Raw genomic sequence first — 21,353 nt, forward strand, 5'->3', positions numbered from 1 at the left:
GGCACCTAGCCTTCCCTGATGTCTTTCAAGTCACCCCACCCCCATCTCCAACCTTGGAAGGCGGTTGTGACTTCATACCTCGGGGCAACTCTCCGCCTGTCACCAGATTGGTCCAGCGGTGCAAGGCCAAGTCCAGCCCTGACATCAAGAAACCTTCTCGAGCTGCCTTCCAGGGCATAGCTGCCATGCAACTTGCACACGTCGCATCGGTTCCTAGCCCTGCTCCATTCCACGGTAGTTCGACCATTATTCAAACCGCGACCTCTAACAGGCCGTGGGGCCCAAGGTGGGGGGTCCAATAGTAAGACACGCAGCTACGGTACCACACCGTGAAAAAGCCTGGGCATCTTCTTGGTGTCGCAACCTCCACATGTCGATCTCGTCGCCTAGCCACACGTAGACCTGGGGTGAGATTGGCGAATCAGGGTGGAAGCGCAGGGAATGTGCCCTGTCCTATGCTGTGACACTTCCTTTGACCGCAAGAAAAGCAAACGGATCGAGCCGGTTTATACCAACCCCAACCATGCACCCCTGGTGGTGCTTGAGGCTGGACAACAGTATAAATACCTCGAAGTCACCCACGATGCCTGAGCCTCAAGACCTGCGATACAGCACAACATCAGTGCCTGTTCCTTCTGGTGTGACCCAGGTTTTGCTGTGCAGTGGTTCCGCATTCGTACTTATCCTGGACGTCACAGCCACTTACAGCTGGTCCTTGGCTCCTCATTGCAGAAACGCGGATCGTCCAGCCAGTACACCACTGTGCTCAATACGGTCACCTGAACCCGTGGCAAAGATTGCTCGGAAACACATCCTAAGGAACAATCATCCTGAAGAACGGCCTGCACACGCCACTTTTTCACAAATGAAGTCCACACTCATCCTCTCGGCCCTCGTGGCCCTGGGCTTCTCCAACCCCATCCCCGTCTCTTCCCCATCCCAAGAGACCTCCACCACCACCGCCCTCCTCCTCTCCTCCCGGCAGACCGCCGCCCTCAACGCCGAGACCGACCGTCTCCTCTTCACGGCCTCGATCGGCAGCTTCATCGCCTCGCGCGACGCGCGCAACCCGGCCACCCTGGACTGGTCGTCCGACGGGTGCTCCAGCTCCCCGGACAACCCGCTCGGCTTCGACTTTCTGTCGTCATGCTACCGGCACGACTTTGGCTACCGCAACTACAAGGCGCAGGGCCGCTTCGACGACGCCGGCAAGCTCCGCATCGACAACAACTTCCGCGAGGACCTGTACGACCAGTGCGAGCGTGAGTCGGCGCGCGACTCGTGCCGGTTCACCGCCGACGTGTACTACCAGGCCGTGCGGTGGTTCGGGAGCCGCCAGGCCACGATTGTGGAGGAGGGCAATGAGCTGGTGCTGCTGGTTGATGGGACTGAGGTGGAGAGGGTTTCGGTGCGGTGAAGAGATAGCGTGTAGGTGTAATTTTGGAGGTGCTGGGGGAGGTCATGGGAAGGTGATGTCGGTGTTGCCAGAAGCTGGAGCCTTCTTGTCGACTTTCAGATTAGCTAGACTAGTGGGCGTGGGGTGGGCAGAGTAAATGTCCTAAACACATCCACGGTCGAAGGAAAGACCCGAGAATGAAAAAAATGTTTGCCATATCCAGTAGGCTCTCGCTGCTCCAACAGATTGGAAGTTCTCGACCACAATGCTTGATGTGACTTGTGTCCACGCTACACTGATCACCTCGTCGAAGCGGCCGTTGCAGCAGACTGATACAATCTTCAGCCGGTACACAACACCCTCGCTCAACTGCCTTCATAACTGCACATGATGATGTCCTGGTGCGCTGGCACGCCACTGAAAAGGGCAGCGCAACGCTTGGCCACGACCGACAAATCTGGCCTATCGCAAGTCTCTGCGCGAGGCTGCTCTCTCTCACACCTCTGACGTAATTCAGTCGTCCTCATCTTCATCATAGCTTTCGTTCTTATCGATGAGCTCGTCATCGGATGAAATCCAGGCGAAGTCGTCGTAATCTGATCCTTCAAATTCGTCACCATCAGGGACGCTCTCATCGTCAGATGAGATTGAGATGTGATCCGGCACGCCCCGCTGGCTGACGGCCTGCCGAGATGTCTGAGCCATAGATCTCGTTCTTCTTCGCGTTCCATGTTCAATTGGTTGTATATCAGGCGACGCCGCCACTACTGAGTCGGTGTCCGTTTTTGTGCGCACGGCCAGGGTCTTCGTATTGTTCTGTGCTCCATTTCGCTTCCTCTTTCGTTTCCCGGCATTCTTTTCCGAGCCAGAAGGCGCTTTACTGGGATTCGCTGCCGGAATCCTTGCAGGTTTTCTCATCTTTGCTTTTTGCGAAGCACCTTTGCGCCGGCTAGCACCACTTCCCCGTAGCTGTCGAGTATATCCCCATTCCGCGGCTTTCTTGGCGATCTCCTTCTCGGATTGCCGTCTGGCATCCAGCCTCGGCACGCCTTGCTTCAACAGCTTCTCATACGGACTGTGCACATGCCGTATGTGAGCCAGCACGCCAAGCACAGCCTTCTCCTGTGCGCTCAGTTGCCCAGTCCGGCCCACACGGCCGCTGTGCTTCTTCATCGCGCGGCTCACCACGGCATCGACCTCTCTGCGCGGCGCCTTCGGGAAGGCAGCGAGCACGGTCTCGAGGTACGTAGCCTCGAGCTTCCCGTCCCGTCTGCGCACCGCGTCCGCGCGGTCCGACTTGGTGGCGGCGAACGAGGCCGCGACGGCGTTGTATACTGTCTGGGGCACGCGGATGCCCATGTGCTTACCGCCGGGCTTTTCCACGACATTGTAGACGGTCTGCCCCGCGAGGTGGGTTTGCTTCCGGCAGTTCAGCGTCATGTAGGGGTTGCCCTTGGGGACGAGGCGGTACCCCGGAGGCGGTGCCGAGTTGAGCGGCACCGTTGGCTCGTGGTATTCATATGTGCTTGGCATGGTCTGCGGCTCGGGTGGTCGCAAGTGCTCAGGAGAGTGGGAGTAAAGGTGCCGCAGTCCGGTCTGCTTTGGTGGGGAAAGTGAGGGACTCGCCAGCGCTGTTGCTGCCGAACCACGTCATGATAGGAAATTATTTCAAAGAATGCCGTGTCGAGAAATCGCAGTTGCTCAGCACAATGTGTGAGCAACTGAGAATTGGCGCTGCTCAACGCAGTGGACGTAGTAACAGCTGAGTTATGTCGGCCAGGCTGAGCAGCCGGGTCAAAGGTCTGGCCGAAAATGAGTTTGTTTGCTAGTGCAGAAACAAGTTGACAATGTGTTGATGGATTGGAAGCGCTTTGTCAATGCTCGTGTGGTCTGAATGATGCGAAACAAGAGGCACGTGGTGCCCAGCACAAGGGTTGATGTCATCCAAAGAGACCTGCGTTCGGTCGCTCATGTGTTCGTGCGTGTGTACGTGTGGCGGTGAAAGAAGATCATTTGAGCAGACCATGACGCGTCCATGGTGGAAATCTTCTTTTCGAAGCTCGCAGGCGAGGATCTTGTGAGGTGGCTCACCAGGCTCAAGTGACTACGCTAACGTAGGAATGCAAGCATGCATGGACTGGAGTAGGTGGTGTGGTTGTGTCGTGGTGGTTGCACGGCCTTTGTTTCAATCCCCGTGGCTACCCTGCACCCTTAGACAGTTGGACAAGACAACTCTCGCCTACGGCGGCATACGGTCCAGATTCAACGACCAACCAAGACAATTTTTCACAGTAATCGAACGGATCACGAATCGGATTAGCAAGAATGACATACATGGCAGAATCGCAGACTAGAGGGCTTCGCCAATTTCTACAAACACTCATCATCCACGAAGCTGAAATCAAGAGATTGCAAGACAGAACCACCGTAATTTTTTGTTGGAATTATCAAAAACGCCGTGCCCATGCTTGTCATCGACTCATTTGGTCCCAAGATCCGGAGCTCGCACTGATGTGTGCTCATAAAGTCGCCGGATCGCTGGCGGATACAGCTTGCATGAGGACTTATTCTCGCCCCAGCCAGAGCTGTGCGACCAATTGTGCTGGTGGCCCGAATCCTGATGGTCACTCGTCGTGCCATGTCATGCTTGAGGTTAATGCCATCCAGACCCGCCCCCGAATACGTCGCTGAGTCCCTTGCCCGTGGACATATACCGCGACCGTGCCCTCTTAGGCCCAGAAACTCAAGCAATGTTCTCGCTCTCCATTGCCATCTGCTCCTCAATAGCCCGGGCGTCGTCCTTCTCATCATCCTCGGCGACATCTGCAACAACCAGAGTCAGTCTTGAACACTCTCTCACAACCCCATCCCTTCTCGAGACTCGAAACAACTACACCCCTTCCCGCGCCTCCGCCACCGCGCGAACATCCCCCGAAATCTTACTAACCTTTCATTTCCTCCTCCTCCTCCTCGCCCGCAGCAGTCGCCCCCTCCTCAGCCTCCCTCCTCTTCAGCTCGTTTGCGATCCTCCGCTCCAGCTTCTGCTGCTGCTTCTTGCCCAGCGCCCTCCTCGGCCCGCTCGTGGGCAGGAGGCCCTCCCTCGCGCCGCGCTTCTCGTCCGCCTTGAGAGCGCGCGACTTGTTCCGCCCGGAGGCGGCCTTGGACGTCTGCTTGCGCGCCTTGGAGGCCCGGGCTTTCAGCCGGTTCTGCGAGGGCCCGTTGGGGTTCTTGACTGATGGCATGGTTTTTGTTTGGTTTCTGTGTAGTCTGCGTTTTTGCTTGTGGTCTGTGTGGGTGTGTGTGCCTCTTTCTGTCTCCCTGTCTTGTACTTGCTTCTTGACTTGGGCAAGAGCGTTGGGATAATAACAGAGGAGTTGGTGTGTGTATGGTCCCTAAAGGAGGATGTTGATACTTCTTGTCCAGTGGGCTTTCAAGTTGTGTTTTTGGGAAGGGATGGTATCATCTGTTTCAACTTCTGTGTGTAGTGAGAAGCTGCTGTCCTCTGAGCATACATGCGGTATGAGTGCTCATCGGGGAAGGGAATTATTTTAGGTCGCTGGGGTACGGATAAGGACTTTAATGTGGGGAGCCCAGCTGCTGATAAGGGAGTTCCGGAACTGGAGGGCTCTGGAGTGGAAGTGCCCCACTCGTGAGCAGACCTGCAAACGGGGGGCGTGATGAGGACTTGGTCGTGAAACATGTCACTTCTCACAGTTTTGTTCATACATTTTGAGATCCAAAGAATTCAAGTAAGACCATATAGAAGGCGCTCTATTGTTTGACCGCACGTATTGAACATTGTCTTAAAAGACGGGGTATCGCTTGCTATGCAAAATCACATGTGCACGAACCAAGAAGGCTGCGCTTTTTCCTCCCAAAACCGCCTACCACTCGAGCCGATCGTCACAGGTCAGGCTCACGTCAAACTGCTCAGCACCGTTCCACACCTTGCCCCCGTTGTTGCACTGCGCAACGACGCTGCGCAGGTCGCTAATCATCCCGCCAGGACCGCTGGCAATCACCGCCGTCCGGCCCTTGGCCGTTCCCGCGACAAACTCCTTGGTCAGCGCGATCAGGTCTGGGTGCACATCGTGCCCCTCGCCACCGATCTTCTCGATGTCCAGCGTCTCGCTGTGGACAGACCCGCTGGATGACGAAGTGGCAGACGCCTCCTTGATACGCACGGCTTTGCTGTCGCCCTTCTCGCCCTCGCTAAGGTCCGTCCTGCTCGCCTGCGAGCCGGGACGGCTCGACTGCTCCCGAGTGACGAAGATGTGCATGCGGATTCCATGCGTCCTGGCGGCGGCGTGGAGCACGTTGATCTCCTGCTGCACCCAGCGGACGTCGTTGCGCTTGCGGACGGCCCAGACGAGCTCGATCTTGCGGTCCGCGACGGGGGCTTGCTCGATGAGGCTCAGAAGCGTTGGGAGGACATAGGTGATACCAGTGCCGCCGGCCACACAAAGAATATTTACATCGGGAGTAAGATTATCAGCAATCGACTCTCCGTAAGGGCCCTGGAGGATGACTGGCGTGACCGCTTCGGTCTTTGACTCGGCCAGCTTCTTGACGGCAAGCTCTGCCAGTTTCTTGGTCTCGCCCTTCTTGGCACGGAAGATGTAAGAGTGGGTGGCCTTTCCGTTTAGCACGTTGGGGAGGCTGAGAGGAGTGAAAGGGTGTGACTGCCAGATGCTGCCCTGGGGGAAGCAGAGGTAGAAGTGCTGACCAATCTTCCAGTCTGTGGGGAACTTGAAGTCGAGTCTGACGACGTCGCCGTGGTCCGCATCCGGGAAGTTGGAGATGTTGGCCTGAGCGGCACGGAAACCCATGGTGCTGTCGGGCAGGTGCTGGTAATGCACGAGGGCCGTCCGAATGATGCGAATGGCACGGTCGACAAACCAGATGAGCAGCCCGGGAAGCATGAAGCACCTGAGCTGGACCCAGTGTGCCCAGCAAGCGCCAATGTAGACCATCGCCAGGACGTAGTGCGCCTTGCGGAAGAACTCGTAGCCAGTAAGGCGAATGCCCCACGGCGTGCTGAGAGCGAAGATGAGCAGAAGCAGGATGAGGGCGACAATGCCCCAGATCATATACAACTGCGTGATCCACTCGATGGCGACCTTGGGCTGCGGCTGGTAGAGCTTGACCTCAATGATAGTCCAGCCGATGGTGTGGAGGACACCTTGGACGACAATGATGTAACCGAGCCATCTATGGAGGAAGTTGAAGCTCTGGTAAGGGATGCCGGTGATCAGAGACAAGATCGACTCTCTGCTGGAGAGCATGATCGAGAGCGGGGTGAGGGCATAGGCAAGGACACCAATACGGTCTGACCAAGGGCCCAGAGAGCTTCTGGTGTTGTAGACGCCGGGCATGTTCTTGACAGGGGTGATCCAGAGGCCATAGACGATGCCAATGAAGCTGAAGATGGTGATGTAGCCAGTGAGGATGGCGAGGATGAGGACCTGCAGCCGAGTGGTGCGGCCAAAGATGGCGCGGACGCTGTCTGGAAGGAGATGGCGCCGGAGCCCGGCGCTGACTGCGGCCCGGAGCCGCTGGCCGGTGCTTGCCACGGACGAGGCGGCAGAGGGTGACTTCTCGACATCGGTGGGCGTGCGAATGACCTCGTCGGCTCTTGTAGGGCGCCATACCCGACGAGAGAGGGCCCAGAGCAGCAGGACAGCACCGCCGGTGGCCCAGATGATGCCGGTGTAGTACATGCCGACATCGTGGGCGTCGTATACGGCATCGAGGTAGGTACAGGAGCCCGGGTCGTTGGTACACGGAATCACACGGTCTGCGTAGCCCCAGTGCGGCTGGAGGGTCCCCTCGCTCATGTTCTGGATGTGGCGGCCCACGAGGGCGTTGGTGTGGTCCATGGCGGGAGCGGCCATGATGGCTCTGCACGTTGTCCGCTGGTCGTGGGCGGCGGGAGGGATGGACAGGTGTGTGCAGAGGATGCCCTGGAGTGGTGATGAGGACGACGAAGCTGGGTAGCAGAGGCCAGCTGAAGACGTGTAGGTCGACAACGGGAGGCAGCACTGGATATATCGTCAAGATAGACTCCGGCCGGGGCCACTTTGGCGCAAGCTGTTCCGGCAGTGGTGGCAGGGATGCGGACCCGTGGGTTGCGGGAAACTTGCTCGCCGCCACGGTCCCCGGCGCCCGTTGTTTGAAACGCAAGGGCTCATGTTGGCTGGACCCGGCGGAGACAAAGGCGGGCAAACCATTGTCTCGACACCGGGACAGCCCTGGAAGCCACCGCGTTCACTGCCCGGGAGGCAGGCATCGTGGGAGGCGGCGAAACAAGAGTGGGTTGAGCAGGAATGAGCAAGTTTAACGACCCACTGAGGCTCTTGGCGAGCAAGTTTCCGCCATCTCCACCGGGAGGGGCCATCGCGGTACGGGGCACGAACGACATCCATCAGACATACAGGTGAACCCCGGTTATGCGGAATAAAGGAGACATTCCGTTCAATCCGCTAAAATGAGGTATCCGCAGTATTGAGGGGAGGTCATTCTTGAGGTATTTCACGCCTATCCAGGCTCTGTATTCTACTGAAAGTACATGCGGATATCTCTCTGCTGTAAGGCTTCAATTGATGAGTTCGTAAGTACCCTTTCCTGCTTATTGAGGTAAGAAATGAGGCCAGTATCACCACCTGATTGCTCCTGGTAAAGGCGCAGTCGGCGGAGGGCCTCTAGGGCCTCAACTATGGTGATTCGTGGCTCAATTTCAAGCTCAGCATTATCGTCGTCGTCGTCGTCGTCGTCGCTATTGCCTGCCGGGGTAAACTGGTCGAGAATCTGCTGGTCAAGGTCGTCGGATTCTTCAGTCAGATTCTCGTCAGCCGGGTTCAGGAAGTTATGGATGTTCATCACCTCCTTGACGTGATGATTAGCCTGAAGCCTCTGCAAGCCGTACGTAATCTCGCGAACGGCTTCTTCATGAGTAGCAGCAATTGCTGCCTCAAGTGTGGCCTGCTGGGGGTCTCTAGGGGCCTCCATGAGGCCTTTCTTGAAGCACTTCGTGATAGTTTCAGGAGTCACATCTAGCTCCCAGGCTTGGATGCCCCATCGCAGAGCCTTTAGTACGTTCATTGTACTAAGAGGGTCTCTACCGGCGTCATATTCCGACAGCATATAGCGTACCCAGTACCGTCGCCAGTGAGATTTCCAGGCTGCAATGATTCCCTGATCAAGAGGCTGTGTTTTGCTTGTAGTATTGGGTGGCAGCCATATGATAGCGGTGTTTTGTAGGGGGGTCGCACTTGTCAGAATAGCTTCATATCCGGCTTCATGAGCAGAGAAGTTATCCATCAGCAAAATGACGCTTTTACCAGCCATTTGGCGGTCGAACCAACGTAGCCATTGCTCAAATATAGTCCCTGTCATCCAGGCCTTCCTATTGTGAGTCCATTCTAGGTTCATATGGCGGATATCGACCCCCGCAGCGGTGAAGGCGCGAGGCCTTTTTGCCTTGCCAATGAACCATATTGGTAAACGGTCAGTACCTGACCAATTACAGCAGAGATGGGCTGAGATCCGGGCCTTCTCCTTTTTGCGGCCTGGAAGGCTGCGCGTCGAAAGAGAGCGATCCGGAATCATCTTCCAGTAAAGACCTGTTTCGTCGCAATTGTAAATGTCATCATGGGAATACTTCGAGAGGATCTGTCGGATTGAGGCCATCTCCTTCTCAGTATTGACGATATTGACACTGCCTAGCTCTCCATGCTGTACGCGTAGTTTTATATCGTGTCGGCTTTGGAAACGATAGAGCCAGCCGTTCGAGAACTGCGGCTTTTGGTCCTTGTATTGAGGCATTTGCGCCCAGAATTGCCGTGCTTTTGCCTTAATGACTTCGCCCGTGATAGTAATTGAGCTTTCAGCTTGCTGGCACCACATATATAAGGCGCCTTCGAGGTCGCGGTGAGGGTTATTATTGACCCGCGTCAAGTCGAGGGCGCGTGGCTGCTGTAGTGGCTCGCTTAGGTACGCGAAACGGCTGCCGAGGATGTCGGTAATGGAGGATGTCGAGATAGGCTGGTCGTACTGCTTCAGGAACCATTGCTGTAGCTCGATATGGGAGTCTGTCGGACGGAGACGTCGTCGTTCGCGAAGGGCTAGCTTCTGCGCAGTCGAAATGCGTCGCCGCGACGGCTTCAAGTTTGAGGGTGCGGTGGCGCGGGGTGCCATTTCGGGGGGTCAAAACGCGGTCCAAACGCGCCCCTATTTCACTCGGATTAGCGGATTTAGGTGGTGGCGATGGCCTCGCTTTGTGCGTAATCGATGAACGCGAGGGATTAGCGGAATCGCATGTGTTTTGAAAGGAAACAGCCAGTTCATCCGCAGAAGCGAGGGAATCCGCTTATGTGAGGTCCGCATAACCGGGGTTCACCTGTACTAGCCATTCGTGTTCGAGTTGGTGACTTGGGCCATGGGGAGGCGACTGAAGTCTCTGTGTAATACCGGCAAAGGCAGCATCCTCAATCGCCTAGGCGGCTGTTGATCTTCGACGACAAAATAAAGAATGAGGCGCATCCTTATCCCGCAGCCCTTGTGTCGCTCGTGGCAGCCACCTCCGTTTCAAGGTTTAGATAGAGCCGCCCGACGGAACCTTGCAACCTTGCAGCAGCTCGGCCGCTGCAGGCAGGGTTTCCCCCCTTCCCCACTCCCGCTACACCCTCGGCGGCCGCCCCCTCACGAAACCGTCTCACCCGTTGCGCCATTGTTTGTGATGGGCTCAGCGCCCGGCGCTGACCCCGTCTCCGGTCTAAAGCACCGGCTTCCCCATGAGCACATTTCTCCGCTGGCCCTATCGTCCGACAACTCCTCTGGTCTGATCTGATCTTTCTAGCCAGACTCTTTCCCTTACCGTTCGCTCGCCAAGTCGCTCATACTTGCTCAAATTCGCGACCTCACGGCACGCCGGTCTCGCACTACATCAAGCCAGCGCAACGACATCACGAGGCCATACATATCGACCAGAACCACTGGTACAAAGCAACTCCAGCCCTCTGCTACGTCACAATAACCTGGCTCTCCACGCCTCCAACTCTCAACGCAGCTCGGAACCGTGAAGAACACCTCCTCCCGAAACATCTAGGAACAAACACACCTTTCTCTCTCGCCCAGCATGGATCACGGTGGCATGGGTGGCGACGGCGCAGCATGCAAGATTAGCGTATGTTGTCCATGATGCTCCCAAGCGCTCTTTGGCTTGATCAGGAGGCTGACCGTGACTCTCTGCCCTTCAGATGCTGTGGAACTGGAACACAGTCGACGCCTGCTTCCTCTCCGAAACATGGCAGATCAAGAACGACGGCATGATGGCCGCCTCGTGTATCGGCGTCATGCTGCTCGTGGTCATTCTCGAGTTCTTCCGACGCATCGGCAAGGAATACGACATCTATATCGCCCGCCAGTTCCAGCGACACGTCAGCGCCCAGACTGCCGCCTCGAAGGCCCCAGCCAGCGACGACAACAACAACTCGTCGTGTTGCGCGCCGCCACCGGTCGAGGCGCCCGTCTACGGCCCACAGACAATCACCTTCCGCGCGTCGCCGCTCCAGCAGCTGATCCGCTCCGTCATCCACATGTTCACCTTCGGCATTGCCTACATTGTCATGTTGCTGGCCATGTACTTCAACGGGTACATCATCATCTCGATCTTCCTGGGCGCGGGCATCGGCAAGTTCTTCTGCGACTGGCTGGTACTCAAGGTGACCGTGGGTGGTGACGATACTGGCAAGGGGCCCTCAGGGATCGAGGACGCCACTATTTGCTGTGGTTGAGCTGGGCGCCTGCATTGATCGCCATGCACGGAGAGACTACTCGACTTGCACCCCGAGTTGTCCGGCACCCGTCGTTGGAATTGCCTGTCGCAACTATACCCTGATTTCGTGCGGTGTTTTTATGTCTTGTCAAGAATGACGTTAGCGAGAGCAAGCTGTGTTGTGTTAGTTTTTGGAATATGAACAAATATCAGACTATCAATAAATAGGTCGAACGCAATGAAGAACCGGCGCTGCAAGCCGAGACACCCAAAGTTGGCAGTCCCGAAATGTAGGCCTCTGAAGTCCCCCCACTCCAGTCCTCGGTTCCAGTCCTAAATCCTGTTCCATTGAGCCAATCCCGGACAAGGGGGTTTGCAGATTGTGGCACATCATTTCTGGGATCGCCAGGGACTCTGCTATGCAGAAACCATGAAGGGTTGTGAAGCCCAGACACTCGACTACTAGTATGCATGAACGGGGGTCAAGATTTGAGTAACCGAGGATGCATATTGGAATGCTTCTCGTGATTGCCATTGCGGTGTGCCCACTACAGGTCTTAATTGTACTGACAACCTGAACCTGCCACGGGGAGCCAATCCCATCGCGCTGACCAGGCCGCATAGAACACGTAGTGGACGAAAGCCAGCAGGCCAATCACATCATGCTTGATTCCTGCAGTTGGCGGACCCTGCTGACGCGGGAGGCCAAGCTTTGCTGACAGCCCACTTAACTCCAAGATCGAAGCTGGGAAGTACGATGAGGTTCACACGTTTGCATTTCTGGAAGATGCGATCGTATTTGCTATTGTCCGTTCCCTCTAATCCTTACCAAGATACATATGTCCCAATGATTGGAGTTCCAAGCAATCTGCCTGCGTAGGGGCCCATGCAGGGTATGGAGTCTGAGTGTGCCCGCCTGGCTGGGACACGAAGTCGGATGCCGCGCCTTGGCGGCCCAGCAATCCCCTAAAGCCCTTGAAGCCACTATGATATAATTTCTCAAAGGCTCGGCAGGGGGGCTCAGACGGTAGGTGCACGACATTTCCTTCTCCAGGTCGATGCGCTGGAAGAGAGTGTCACTGGACAACCAGACCGACTTGCGAATCCGCGTCTGCTCACGGCCAACTGTTAGGACTACCTGTACTGCTTGACTCAAGGTGCTGACTTGGACCGGTGCTGCGCTGTCAGCCAAACCCTCCCTGCAGATTGCATAATCGCCCGCCCGGGGTCTCAGCGTTGCGCAGGCGGGTGGTGCGGATCCGGCGCTGCGCTAGCCAAGCCGGACTTCTCGTCGAATCCCATCCCATCTGTCCTCTGGACCACAAGCCGCTCCCTTTCTTCCATTCCCAATCTTTCGCCCGCGCAACAGCCACGACGGCGCACGACTACGGCAATCCCACTGGTCTGCGCCCGCTCCGGTCTCGAAACTACTTGCATCCATCCGCCACCAACGGACAAGGCTCGCTCGCTGCCCATTGCAGGCCCAAGCCGACTGTCGAAAGTGCCAGCCCGCACTTCCGAAGCTACCGATTTCGCTCCAACGACGTTGCATTACACACCCGAGACTTCGTCTTTACCGACTGCTCCGCGGGCTGCGTTCGGTGGACTTCCTTCTCACCTGCCGAACCACAGGCCTTAGTTCCGACCATACTTGTACTTGCTCCAGCTCGAGACATAACACACACCATGGCTCTCTCGAGGTTACAGCTCGCTGCGGTCCTTGCGTTGGCCCCCGCGGTCCTCGCCCACGGACACGGCGAGTCGCATATCCCAGAAGGGCAGACAATTTCCGCCGAACCTCTTGTACGTTCAAACATGTTTTGCACCTTGGAGGCTGGACAAACCCTGCTTGGGACAACTGCGCTATCCACGATCGCAAGCTGACGAAGCGTTAGGACACCACGATATGGATTCACATTCTGTTGCAGACTGCTTCATGGGGCGTAATCTTCCCCATAGGCATGGTCCTAGGAGTGAGTATTTTCCTTCCCCTTCCCTCTGTAAACCGGGCAGGTCTCCTGGGCATCCGAGGACTAACCCCTACCAGATGGTCAAATCAAGGTGGCACGTCCCCGTTCAGGTCGTAGGCACCGTCATCGCCATCCTCGGCTACTTCCTCGGCCACTGGCATGGCGGCCGCGAGTTCGTCCACAACAATGTCCATTCCAAGTTCGCTTCGCCGCTCTCCTTTCTGCTCTTCCTCCAGATCGCTTTCGGCATCTACCTCAAGCTGCACCTCGAGCGGGGCATCAACGGCCGCATCCGCCCCTGGATCAAGATGGGCCACGGGATCGTCGGCAAGGCTCTCCCCGTGCTCACCTGGACGCAACTGCTATTCGGCGGCATTACCGCCCTCGGCTTCTGCCAGGGCGAGCACGTGGGACAGTGCGCCGCGCACTTCATCATGGGCAGCGCTTTCATCGCCTACGGCGTGCTCCTGACCATCCTCCTCATTGTCGGGCAGCAGTGGCTCAAGCGCACGGGCCGGTCGCAGGAGTTCTTTGACTCGGCCGTCATCGCCGCGTGGGGCTGCGTCAACACGTTCACCGAGCACCGCTGGGGCACCGAGTGGGTGCGCAACGACTGGCAGCACACCACCATGGGCATCGTCTGGTGGTGCGCCGGCCTCGCCGGTGTCTGGCTCAGCCGCGACCGCGACGGCCGGCCCCAGCGCAACTTCATCCCGGGTTTCGTGCTGCTCATCACTGGCTGGGCCATGAGCGCCCACCCCCAGGAGCTCATGGTCAGCGCCGAGACCCACAAGCTGTTTGGCTACACGCTCATGGCTGCGGGCCTGTCCCGCGTGATTGAGATTGCCTTTGTCGTCAAGGACCAGGTCGGCATGGCCGAGGACGGACGGACAATCAACAGCTTCCAGTTTGTGCCTGTCTTTGTAAGTTTTGTTGTTGCACCTAACCCCAATGGTTTGTTTCAGAAGTCTTGGACTAATTCTTCTGGCCTCGCACGCAGCTCCTCTACGCCGCCGGCTTCCTCTTCATGGGTGCCACCGAGGAGCAGATGTCCCTTGTCGCCGGCTCGGGCATGGACCACGTCGCATACATCCTCATCCTCTTCTCCCTGGCCTTCCTGGTCTTCCTCTTCGCCAACATGCTCATCACCTTGTACGACCGGAGCACGAGCGCCACCGCAACCATCAAGCTCGGCGGCGGCAGTGGTGTCGGCCCCGCTAACGGGCACGCGACCACGTCAGCGAACGGCCACGCCACGCTGCGTGACGCTCAGGAGTTTGAGCTCGAGGGCCTCATGAGCGAGGACGATGACGACGATGTCGAGAACGGCCGCAGTGGAAGGGAGAGGAAGGAAGTTGAGCGGTCGTAGCACACATTTTCTTTCTGAGCTATAAAGATGTTGCTAAGTGGAGACGGATTTAGGGTTTTGGAGCTGGAGGATAGTCGTGTTGAATCTATATAAGGTCGTTCCAAGGAGCACTGGTTATACTCTTTCGTGTCAGCGGGAGCTGCGGCACAAAACATGGCGCGTTGCTTTGAAATGTCAAACAGTGGCGGCCGCTTGCGAGCACTTGTACAGGAAAGAGAAAATAAGAAGAAACAAAATATATACGTTCCGCTGTTCTGAAGGGAATCTTCTGGTCTACTTTGACATGACCTTCCATGAGCAGGGCGTGATAGTTGTGGGTCAAGCTCGGGTGTGGCTCTGCCGATCCGGCCGTCTCGAGATGACCGCACCTTTATCCTCCATCTTCATCGTTCTTGCCCTATGCCCTGACCATCACACAGCAATTTTGACTGTACGACGTAACCCTCGGCAGCGAAGACCAGGCGCGGGCACAACGCGAGGTATTGACAAAAACGCTCGAAAAGCGCGAAGAACTAACACAGGACGAGAAGGAACGAGTCAATGAGGTCGTGGACAATGCGGGAATCCGCCCGGAAGAAATTGATCTCCAAGCCGTCCATCAGTTCTTCATGTTAATGCCCGGGATTTTGCAGGAGCCAGTGAGCCACGGCGCCCATATCATCGCCGAAATATTCCTGAGAACCCCCAACCAGAGCAGCCAAAGGACCGAGGTTGCTCGCAAATGGATTGTGGGTCACTTTCTGCGAACGAATGTGTATCCGGACTCTAATCAGGAGACGGTCAAACCCGAACGAGTGCAAAGCTCGAGCGATACCGTCGGGTTCAAATCAAAGTCGCAGCCCAATTTCCGGACAACGGATCCGGACCACTTCAAGATCGTCAGGCGAAAACCCGGTCTCAACGCCCGAGGCCAGCGACCTTTGGGATCAGGGACAGCTAAGTTGTTGAGCGACCAGCAAAGCATGTCTGGACTGCATCTCGACGGGCCGCGCAATCTTTCTAAAAGTCCAGAACTGGAGATCGACCGGACAATGGCCGAAATTTTGGCTCTCGTCAACAATATGGTGTTTACGCGTGTCTGGGAGCCCGACATCATGAAGTCAGCCAGCCCCTGAGCTGGTCTACCTTGTCTGGGTCGGGAAGTTCGGCGCGACCTTGCATCTTTTCGGGAAGAGTTTATTTCCAGGCACGGATTTTCTAAGCTAGTTGATTATGAGTGATTCGGGCTGTCAATCCATGAACGCCAGAGGAGCTGGACTAAATGAAGAGGACGCTTCAAAGTGACTCGTGGTAACACTAACTGTTGCTTCTCCCAGTCAGTGTACCTTGGTTGGACATAAGCTGTACCTTATAGGGCATGTAAACTGTTTGACAAACGCTAATAAGGACGCCTAAGCAAGTCTCAACAATACGGTGCCAGACTCTCAGCCATGTCTCAGCACGAGGCAGGACCAAGCAGTAGCTAGACACACAGATAACTACACAAGATATCGATTGTGGCCGGGGCTATCATTCCTCCGGTCCCTCTTGCGGCCTATGGCCACCACCTCATCCCCAACCACCACCACCCCCGTAACCCGAGCAACCAGAGCAAGCCTTATAAGTCCAAACAGGAGCAGTACTCAGCAAGATCCTCCCAAGGAAGTGTTCTGAGAACACTCCGAAGGAGCTTGGCCTAGCGGTTAGACAACTTGGTTCCCTGCACTAATGGTCCTACCCAGAAAATGAATCTGAACTGGACCGATTCAACTTGGTGAAAGGACTGAGATACCAGCTTGGCCGCCTTTTTTCTCTCTTTTTTGCCCACCCAGTCAGTATGCCACTGTGAGCTTACATAAGTCTAGCAATGAGCCTCTGGAGGCAACATGCCGGCTCGACCACCATACGTGAGACCTTGACAGCGCTTGGTGATATTGTGGTGAGGTGTATTTGACAATCACCTCTATATATACAGCGGAAGAGCTACAGGTCGCCTTGTGAGCGTTGCTATTGCTTCAGGAGTGGCTGTCACTCAGGATGACGTTTTCGAAAACATCAAAGAACCCATGGGCGGCCCTCTTAAGATTCGGTTTATATACACTCCCTTCTTTGACTCCACTAACATTTGCTTGGGGTGTTTATTTAGCTGAACTTCATACTCGCGTGGCTCCAGAGACAAACAGCACAACCCTCTATTGTGTCTCAGGGTGTTGTGGCCGCACCACAACCAATCGACTCTTTCTACTCTAGTTGTGCCGGTCTGGTTATCACAGTTTGCACCCCATTACAATCCACATTCCAAGAACGTATCACAAGGGCCTGCTCCCAGACGGCCTTTGCTTGCTGCTTTAGCAGCAAGTGTCATCGACAACTAGGAGCGAGGATAAATCTCTTCTTCTTTGTATGTATGTCTGCCTTGCCCATGGGGAACGTGATGACAGGCCCTTTTCTGTATCGTACCACGCCCTGGTGTCATTCTACTCGACCCCCAACATTCCTATCTCCCTTATTGGGCGCCAGACATTAATGATCCGATCAAAGGTCAGAGCTCCGTTTTTGCTTGCAGTTTTGGGGCCGAGTCGACCACCTTTATATTTCGTTCAAGCTGTCAAAGACTCGTCGCCGCAGAACTCATGATGAGCGCCGCAGACTAACGCGTTGATGAACCCCGCGAATTCTAGACACAGATAGAAGCCCCTGCAATTCATATGCCAATACTCTGCTACATTCTGCTTACATCTTCGAACATATTTAACCAAAATGCCCTCTTGGCCGGAAGTCTCCTACCAGCATGACTCTGGAAATGCCCTGACATGTCCTTGCCTACAGCTCCATGACCTCGTTATCTGCGCTGGTATCTGCTGTAGAAGTTAGTAAACCACATCCGATATCCAGAAGGCTTGACCCGACTTCATGCACGCGATAGCCCTAAGGCTTTCAACGACATCGTCGAAAGTCATATCAATAACCCGTACCCCACTCTGCGAGCCAAGCCTTGACAAACTCCCGAATTTGAGTCTTGGCTTCCGCGACAGGCTTCGGGGGGAAGTCTGGCGTCTGTTCGCTCTCAAAGACACCATTTTCATCCCAGTGGTGGACAGCCTTGTCGATCAAGATGTAAGGCTCGCTGACAGTCGATTCACGCGGAGGCAGTCCAATGGCATGGACACCGGCAGCACGCCATGGATCCCACTCGCCATCCAGCCAAGCAACCCGCGGGTAGCTCGCAGCGAAGCCGCCAAACTTGTTGACAATCTCGAGATCAGCAGGCTCAGTGATGTTGAAAGCTGTTTGACAAATAACAGCTTGTGACTCCAGATCAATGAGTCTGGAAATCATAGACAGCTGATCCTCGGGTGTGCCACTGCCAGTTTGGAGATAACCCCACTGCAAAGAGTTAGTCCTGCGAAACACTCTCAGATCATCAGAGATCTGTGACATACCTCTGTGCAAACCTGATACTGCCATAGCCGCCAGGTCTGGCTGTGGTCAACGGCAGCAAGCGTGCTGGCACTGGCGACGCCAAAGCAGGACTCGTCATCGCCCTCGCAGGCGAAGCCAACAGTTCTGTAAAGCCAGCCGATCCAGTTCAGCGTGCGGTTGGTGAGAACTCCCACTTCTTCACCGTAGCCACCGACAGTCAGAAGCTCCTTGACAACATCTCGCTTAGCCTCGGTGTTGTTGAAAATGACCTCATCCGAGGAGATGGTTTCGCAGTAGTCGAAGAAGGAGTTGTCGCTCTCCTCTGGGTCCCAGTTGTAGCTTTGCAGGCCGTAAATGCCAGTCGACAGAACGCCAGCGAAGTTAAGATCGTTGGCTGTGCCGCTGTACCCAAAGGCCTGCTTGAGCTGGGCCGGGTACTTTGTGCCCTTCTGCTTAATAAGGATGTTGTCGACCGCATTTTGAAGCTTCTGAGTAGTGATAGAGCACTCGCCAGGAGCGTAGATCCTGGCAGCCTCAAAGTACTGCCAGTAGTCCCAGATTGCTTCCGGGACACCCGAGGACGAAATGGCACCATAATAGACGTCGGGATATACCATACGCAGGAAGGCAACGTAGGAGCCGGCATAGCTTCCACCATAGGCAATCCATGGTGTCGTCTTGGGGTTCAAGTCGACATCCTCGAGACCTTCGAACTTGACGTTCTTGGCAAAGAAGGCCGTATCGGCCAGTGACTGCTCCGTGGTGAGGAACCGGAGGTTCTCCGTGCTGAAGTCCTCGGTGGGGTAGCTGGTGCCGTAGTAGCGGTGCTCAAGGATGACTCCGAGGCCACCAGTAGCCTTTGTCAGCTCGTAGACGATACCCTTTTCCAGGAAGGGCAGTCTGCCGGCACCACTGGTCTCTCCGCCCGCAAGGACGATGACGGGGCCTCCGGGCTTGTAGTACTGGGCGTCGAACCAATAGCGAAGCCCAAAGGTCTCGTTTGAATGCGGCTCATACTTTGACTCGTTGTGGAAGTGGTCCACGGGAGTCTGCAGGAAGTACTCCTTGTAGTCAGGTGCGGCGGCTGCCACATCCTCGACACGAGCATTGCCATGTGTCTTGGCCTGTAGCTGGGATTAGTCTCAGATGCCGTGGGGCCTCACTGGCGATGATCATGTTGGCGGATTTACCTGCTGAAGCAGCCTCTGGATGTGAAGGGGCGGTTGAAATGCCTGGGCAGAGGCAGCGAGGGCTAGCACGCCCGCAAGGGCACCAAGACGGACCATGACTGCAAGCAGACAAATGGATGGCACGATATGGATGTCACGCAGTGAGAGGAAACCCACTTACCGGGAACCAGAAGCCCTGCCTCCTCGCGACGTCGAGCGGGTCGACAATGCCTTATATATGTAAGTTTTGCAGGCCAGTAACGGATGCGGGCCGATGCCTTGCTGCAGATCCAGAACGAGACCAGTCGATGGTGACGAGGCCGTGTCTCTGGCTTTTGGAGAGAAGATGCTGGGGTTGCAGCGAGGGCGCTGAGGGAAGGCGGCTCGGGCCAAACGGGTTCACGATCGGCGGTGCCTGCCGTTGCGAGCAGCAACGCAACTGCCAAGAACAGAAGGTGCCTGACAAGGCCCCGGGAAGGGCCCACCTCGGCACCCGCCCCTATCGCATCCCACTCTCCGCCGCAATGTTACCGCACTGTACATACTGTACAGTCCCGTGCCATCGTGTGCAGCCACCAAACCATAACACACAGTGCGCGCTCACCCGTCCCGTCCGGTCTGCTGGGGCACGCGCACGTCTCCCGGACGCCTCAAATGATGTGCTGGCGAGGGTGGGATTGTCATTGATGCCTCCTGCGCCGTAAGGGCCTACGAGTGATCGGACGCCCACGATGAAGCAAGACAGTTGTCCGACGGTTCAGCGTCGCCAGGCCAGCTCAAGGCATAAGGCATTGGTGTCCGCACAGCCAGCTGATTCGTCTTGCTGATTGGTCACTCGCCCCCAACCCCTTCCCAAAAGAGCGAGGCAAAGCTCGTGCTTCTCACAGTGGTTGCCAAACCGATTGAGCGTAGCATCCACAGGTGTTTTTATCGGGGAGCGCTGGTTGTTTAGGCAGCTGATCTAACCTGCGAGTTGTTGTGAGTACCTAATGTCCAGCCTACAACTGACGTTACAGCAGGTTGGAGAAGGACTAAGCCTCGAGAAAACCAACCACGATGGCTGGTTCTCATTTCTCGCTGTGACATTCAAGCACGGCAAAGATGAAGTATTCTGGTGCTCCGATTTTGGCTTCCATATGCGACCATTCAAGGCATTTCATTCAAGACTTGACAGCTGATTCAAGTATTGCCTCAGTGTCTTGGTCATCTTGACGATTATCGCTCATTATCAAGACCTGCATAATGTGGTCCGCCGAAGGCGGGTTCCAGGACGTGGAGCGGATAACGAATGCCCTTGTACTTATCGAGGTAATTTGACGTGCAATGACTCGCACACCCCATTGATACAGCGGAGTCTACTTAGAAATCCAGATGCTGGCAAGACAACTGGCGTCATAAAATTAAAAGATGCAGACGATCAGTCCAAGTCACGGCAGCTGGGCACACGCAGGCATTGAACTGTTGCACAACCTCGCTGTGTATGACGATCTGGCGTCACACATCGGCACGAAGCAGATGTTACAGACTGACCTGCGTCAGCGTTACATTCCGAGCGTCGTTGTCTTTAAATCTGGGGTACATGCGAGACACGGCAAGGCGACTGTCGAAGAATTGTGCTCGGGCGGATTCTGGTTGCTCTACAGAGCCACTCGCTGTCCGTGACCACGAGGTAGAGTTTGCAAAAATTGCAGGTTCCGATTGGGGCCTTGACCTGGCTAAGTAGGTGTTTTGAAGTGCAGTCATTCTTGCTTGGGAGGGTATGGGGACTTGTCACACGGATGCTTAGCCGATAATGGCCTCAGCCTGTCAAATGTAGGAAAGTGCCCGAATCAAGCGTCACGGGAAACCATGCAGTCGTCCATGCGCGCAGCATATAACGCTCTTGGGAGCTTGAGGATGTTTGCCAGGCTTCCCGGTCCTGGTTACATGACCTCGTCGTCTCGGAGGACAGTCAGTGATATTCTATGAGCTTATATACGTTGAGAGACAACGAGCCAGAGGCCACTCCCAAAGACAGTAAACGAACGACATGGTTACACAACAGTGACTTGACATGTCAGACATGTGATGACTCTTGTGCTGCTTGGCTATTCATGCTACGAGAAACACGAAGCAGTTTTGAGCCTCTGGATACCTCGTGGGGCTGACCAGGCACACACACAGGAACACCTTCGCACAAGCCGGTGTTCTAACGGTGTCCGGGGAGGAACATTCTAGCTTGCTAACCACACCTCGAGCGAAACCAAGTCCGGTGCGCACGCTCTGCCGGGGA

At 55.8% G+C, this 21,353-nt stretch overlaps 8 protein-coding genes across 8 annotated transcripts; 4 read left to right on the forward strand and 4 right to left on the reverse strand.

Moving 5' to 3' along the window:
• Positions 1-865: 865 nt before the first annotated feature.
• On the forward strand, positions 866-1,417 carry B0I36DRAFT_373382 (prokaryotic phospholipase A2-domain-containing protein; the record flags this gene model as incomplete). Its single annotated transcript, XM_046160191.1, has 1 exon — positions 866-1,417. One exon carries the CDS (start codon positions 866-868, stop codon positions 1,415-1,417), a length of 552 nt encoding a protein of 183 aa, XP_046013564.1.
• Positions 1,418-2,144: 727 nt separating this feature from the next.
• Positions 2,145-2,929, reverse strand: B0I36DRAFT_347910 (uncharacterized protein; the record flags this gene model as incomplete). The annotated part of the gene is made up of 2 exons (XM_046156628.1): positions 2,145-2,251; positions 2,278-2,929. 2 exons carry the CDS (start codon positions 2,927-2,929, stop codon positions 2,145-2,147), a joined length of 759 nt encoding a protein of 252 aa, XP_046013565.1.
• A 1,210-nt stretch (positions 2,930-4,139) lies between these two features.
• B0I36DRAFT_347911 (uncharacterized protein) lies at positions 4,140-4,638 on the reverse strand (the record flags this gene model as incomplete). Its single annotated transcript, XM_046156629.1, has 2 exons — positions 4,140-4,219; positions 4,344-4,638. 2 exons carry the CDS (start codon positions 4,636-4,638, stop codon positions 4,140-4,142), a joined length of 375 nt encoding a protein of 124 aa, XP_046013566.1.
• A 502-nt stretch (positions 4,639-5,140) lies between these two features.
• B0I36DRAFT_319939 (ferric reductase like transmembrane component-domain-containing protein) lies at positions 5,141-7,666 on the reverse strand. Its single transcript, XM_046153479.1, has one exon. It carries the CDS (start codon positions 7,288-7,290, stop codon positions 5,281-5,283), a length of 2,010 nt encoding a protein of 669 aa, XP_046013567.1. The 5' UTR covers positions 7,291-7,666; the 3' UTR covers positions 5,141-5,280.
• A 2,429-nt stretch (positions 7,667-10,095) lies between these two features.
• Positions 10,096-11,670, forward strand: B0I36DRAFT_319947 (Ctr copper transporter family-domain-containing protein). The gene is made up of 2 exons (XM_046153480.1): positions 10,096-10,580; positions 10,654-11,670. Exons 1-2 carry the CDS (start codon positions 10,533-10,535, stop codon positions 11,188-11,190), a joined length of 585 nt encoding a protein of 194 aa, XP_046013568.1. The 5' UTR covers positions 10,096-10,532; the 3' UTR covers positions 11,191-11,670.
• A 772-nt stretch (positions 11,671-12,442) lies between these two features.
• Positions 12,443-14,774, forward strand: B0I36DRAFT_319948 (uncharacterized protein). The gene is made up of 4 exons (XM_046153481.1): positions 12,443-12,974; positions 13,067-13,144; positions 13,219-14,064; positions 14,142-14,774. The coding sequence occupies exons 1-4, from the start codon at positions 12,858-12,860 to the stop codon at positions 14,508-14,510; spliced, it is 1,410 nt and encodes a 469-aa protein (XP_046013569.1). The 5' UTR covers positions 12,443-12,857; the 3' UTR covers positions 14,511-14,774.
• Positions 14,775-14,793: 19 nt separating this feature from the next.
• Positions 14,794-15,625, forward strand: B0I36DRAFT_430138 (uncharacterized protein; the record flags this gene model as incomplete). The annotated part of the gene is made up of 2 exons (XM_046162524.1): positions 14,794-14,940; positions 14,972-15,625. The coding sequence occupies 2 exons, from the start codon at positions 14,794-14,796 to the stop codon at positions 15,623-15,625; spliced, it is 801 nt and encodes a 266-aa protein (XP_046013570.1).
• A 1,825-nt stretch (positions 15,626-17,450) lies between these two features.
• Positions 17,451-19,198, reverse strand: B0I36DRAFT_373385 (peptidase S28; the record flags this gene model as incomplete). Its single annotated transcript, XM_046160192.1, has 3 exons — positions 17,451-17,876; positions 17,933-19,036; positions 19,103-19,198. The coding sequence occupies 3 exons, from the start codon at positions 19,196-19,198 to the stop codon at positions 17,451-17,453; spliced, it is 1,626 nt and encodes a 541-aa protein (XP_046013571.1).
• Positions 19,199-21,353: the final 2,155 nt, after the last annotated feature.

The sequence above is a fragment of the Microdochium trichocladiopsis genome (assembly GCF_020744255.1).
Source record: "Microdochium trichocladiopsis strain MPI-CAGE-CH-0230 chromosome Unknown B0I36scaffold_4, whole genome shotgun sequence".
In the NCBI taxonomy this organism is placed as follows: Eukaryota; Fungi; Ascomycota; class Sordariomycetes; order Xylariales; family Microdochiaceae; genus Microdochium; species Microdochium trichocladiopsis.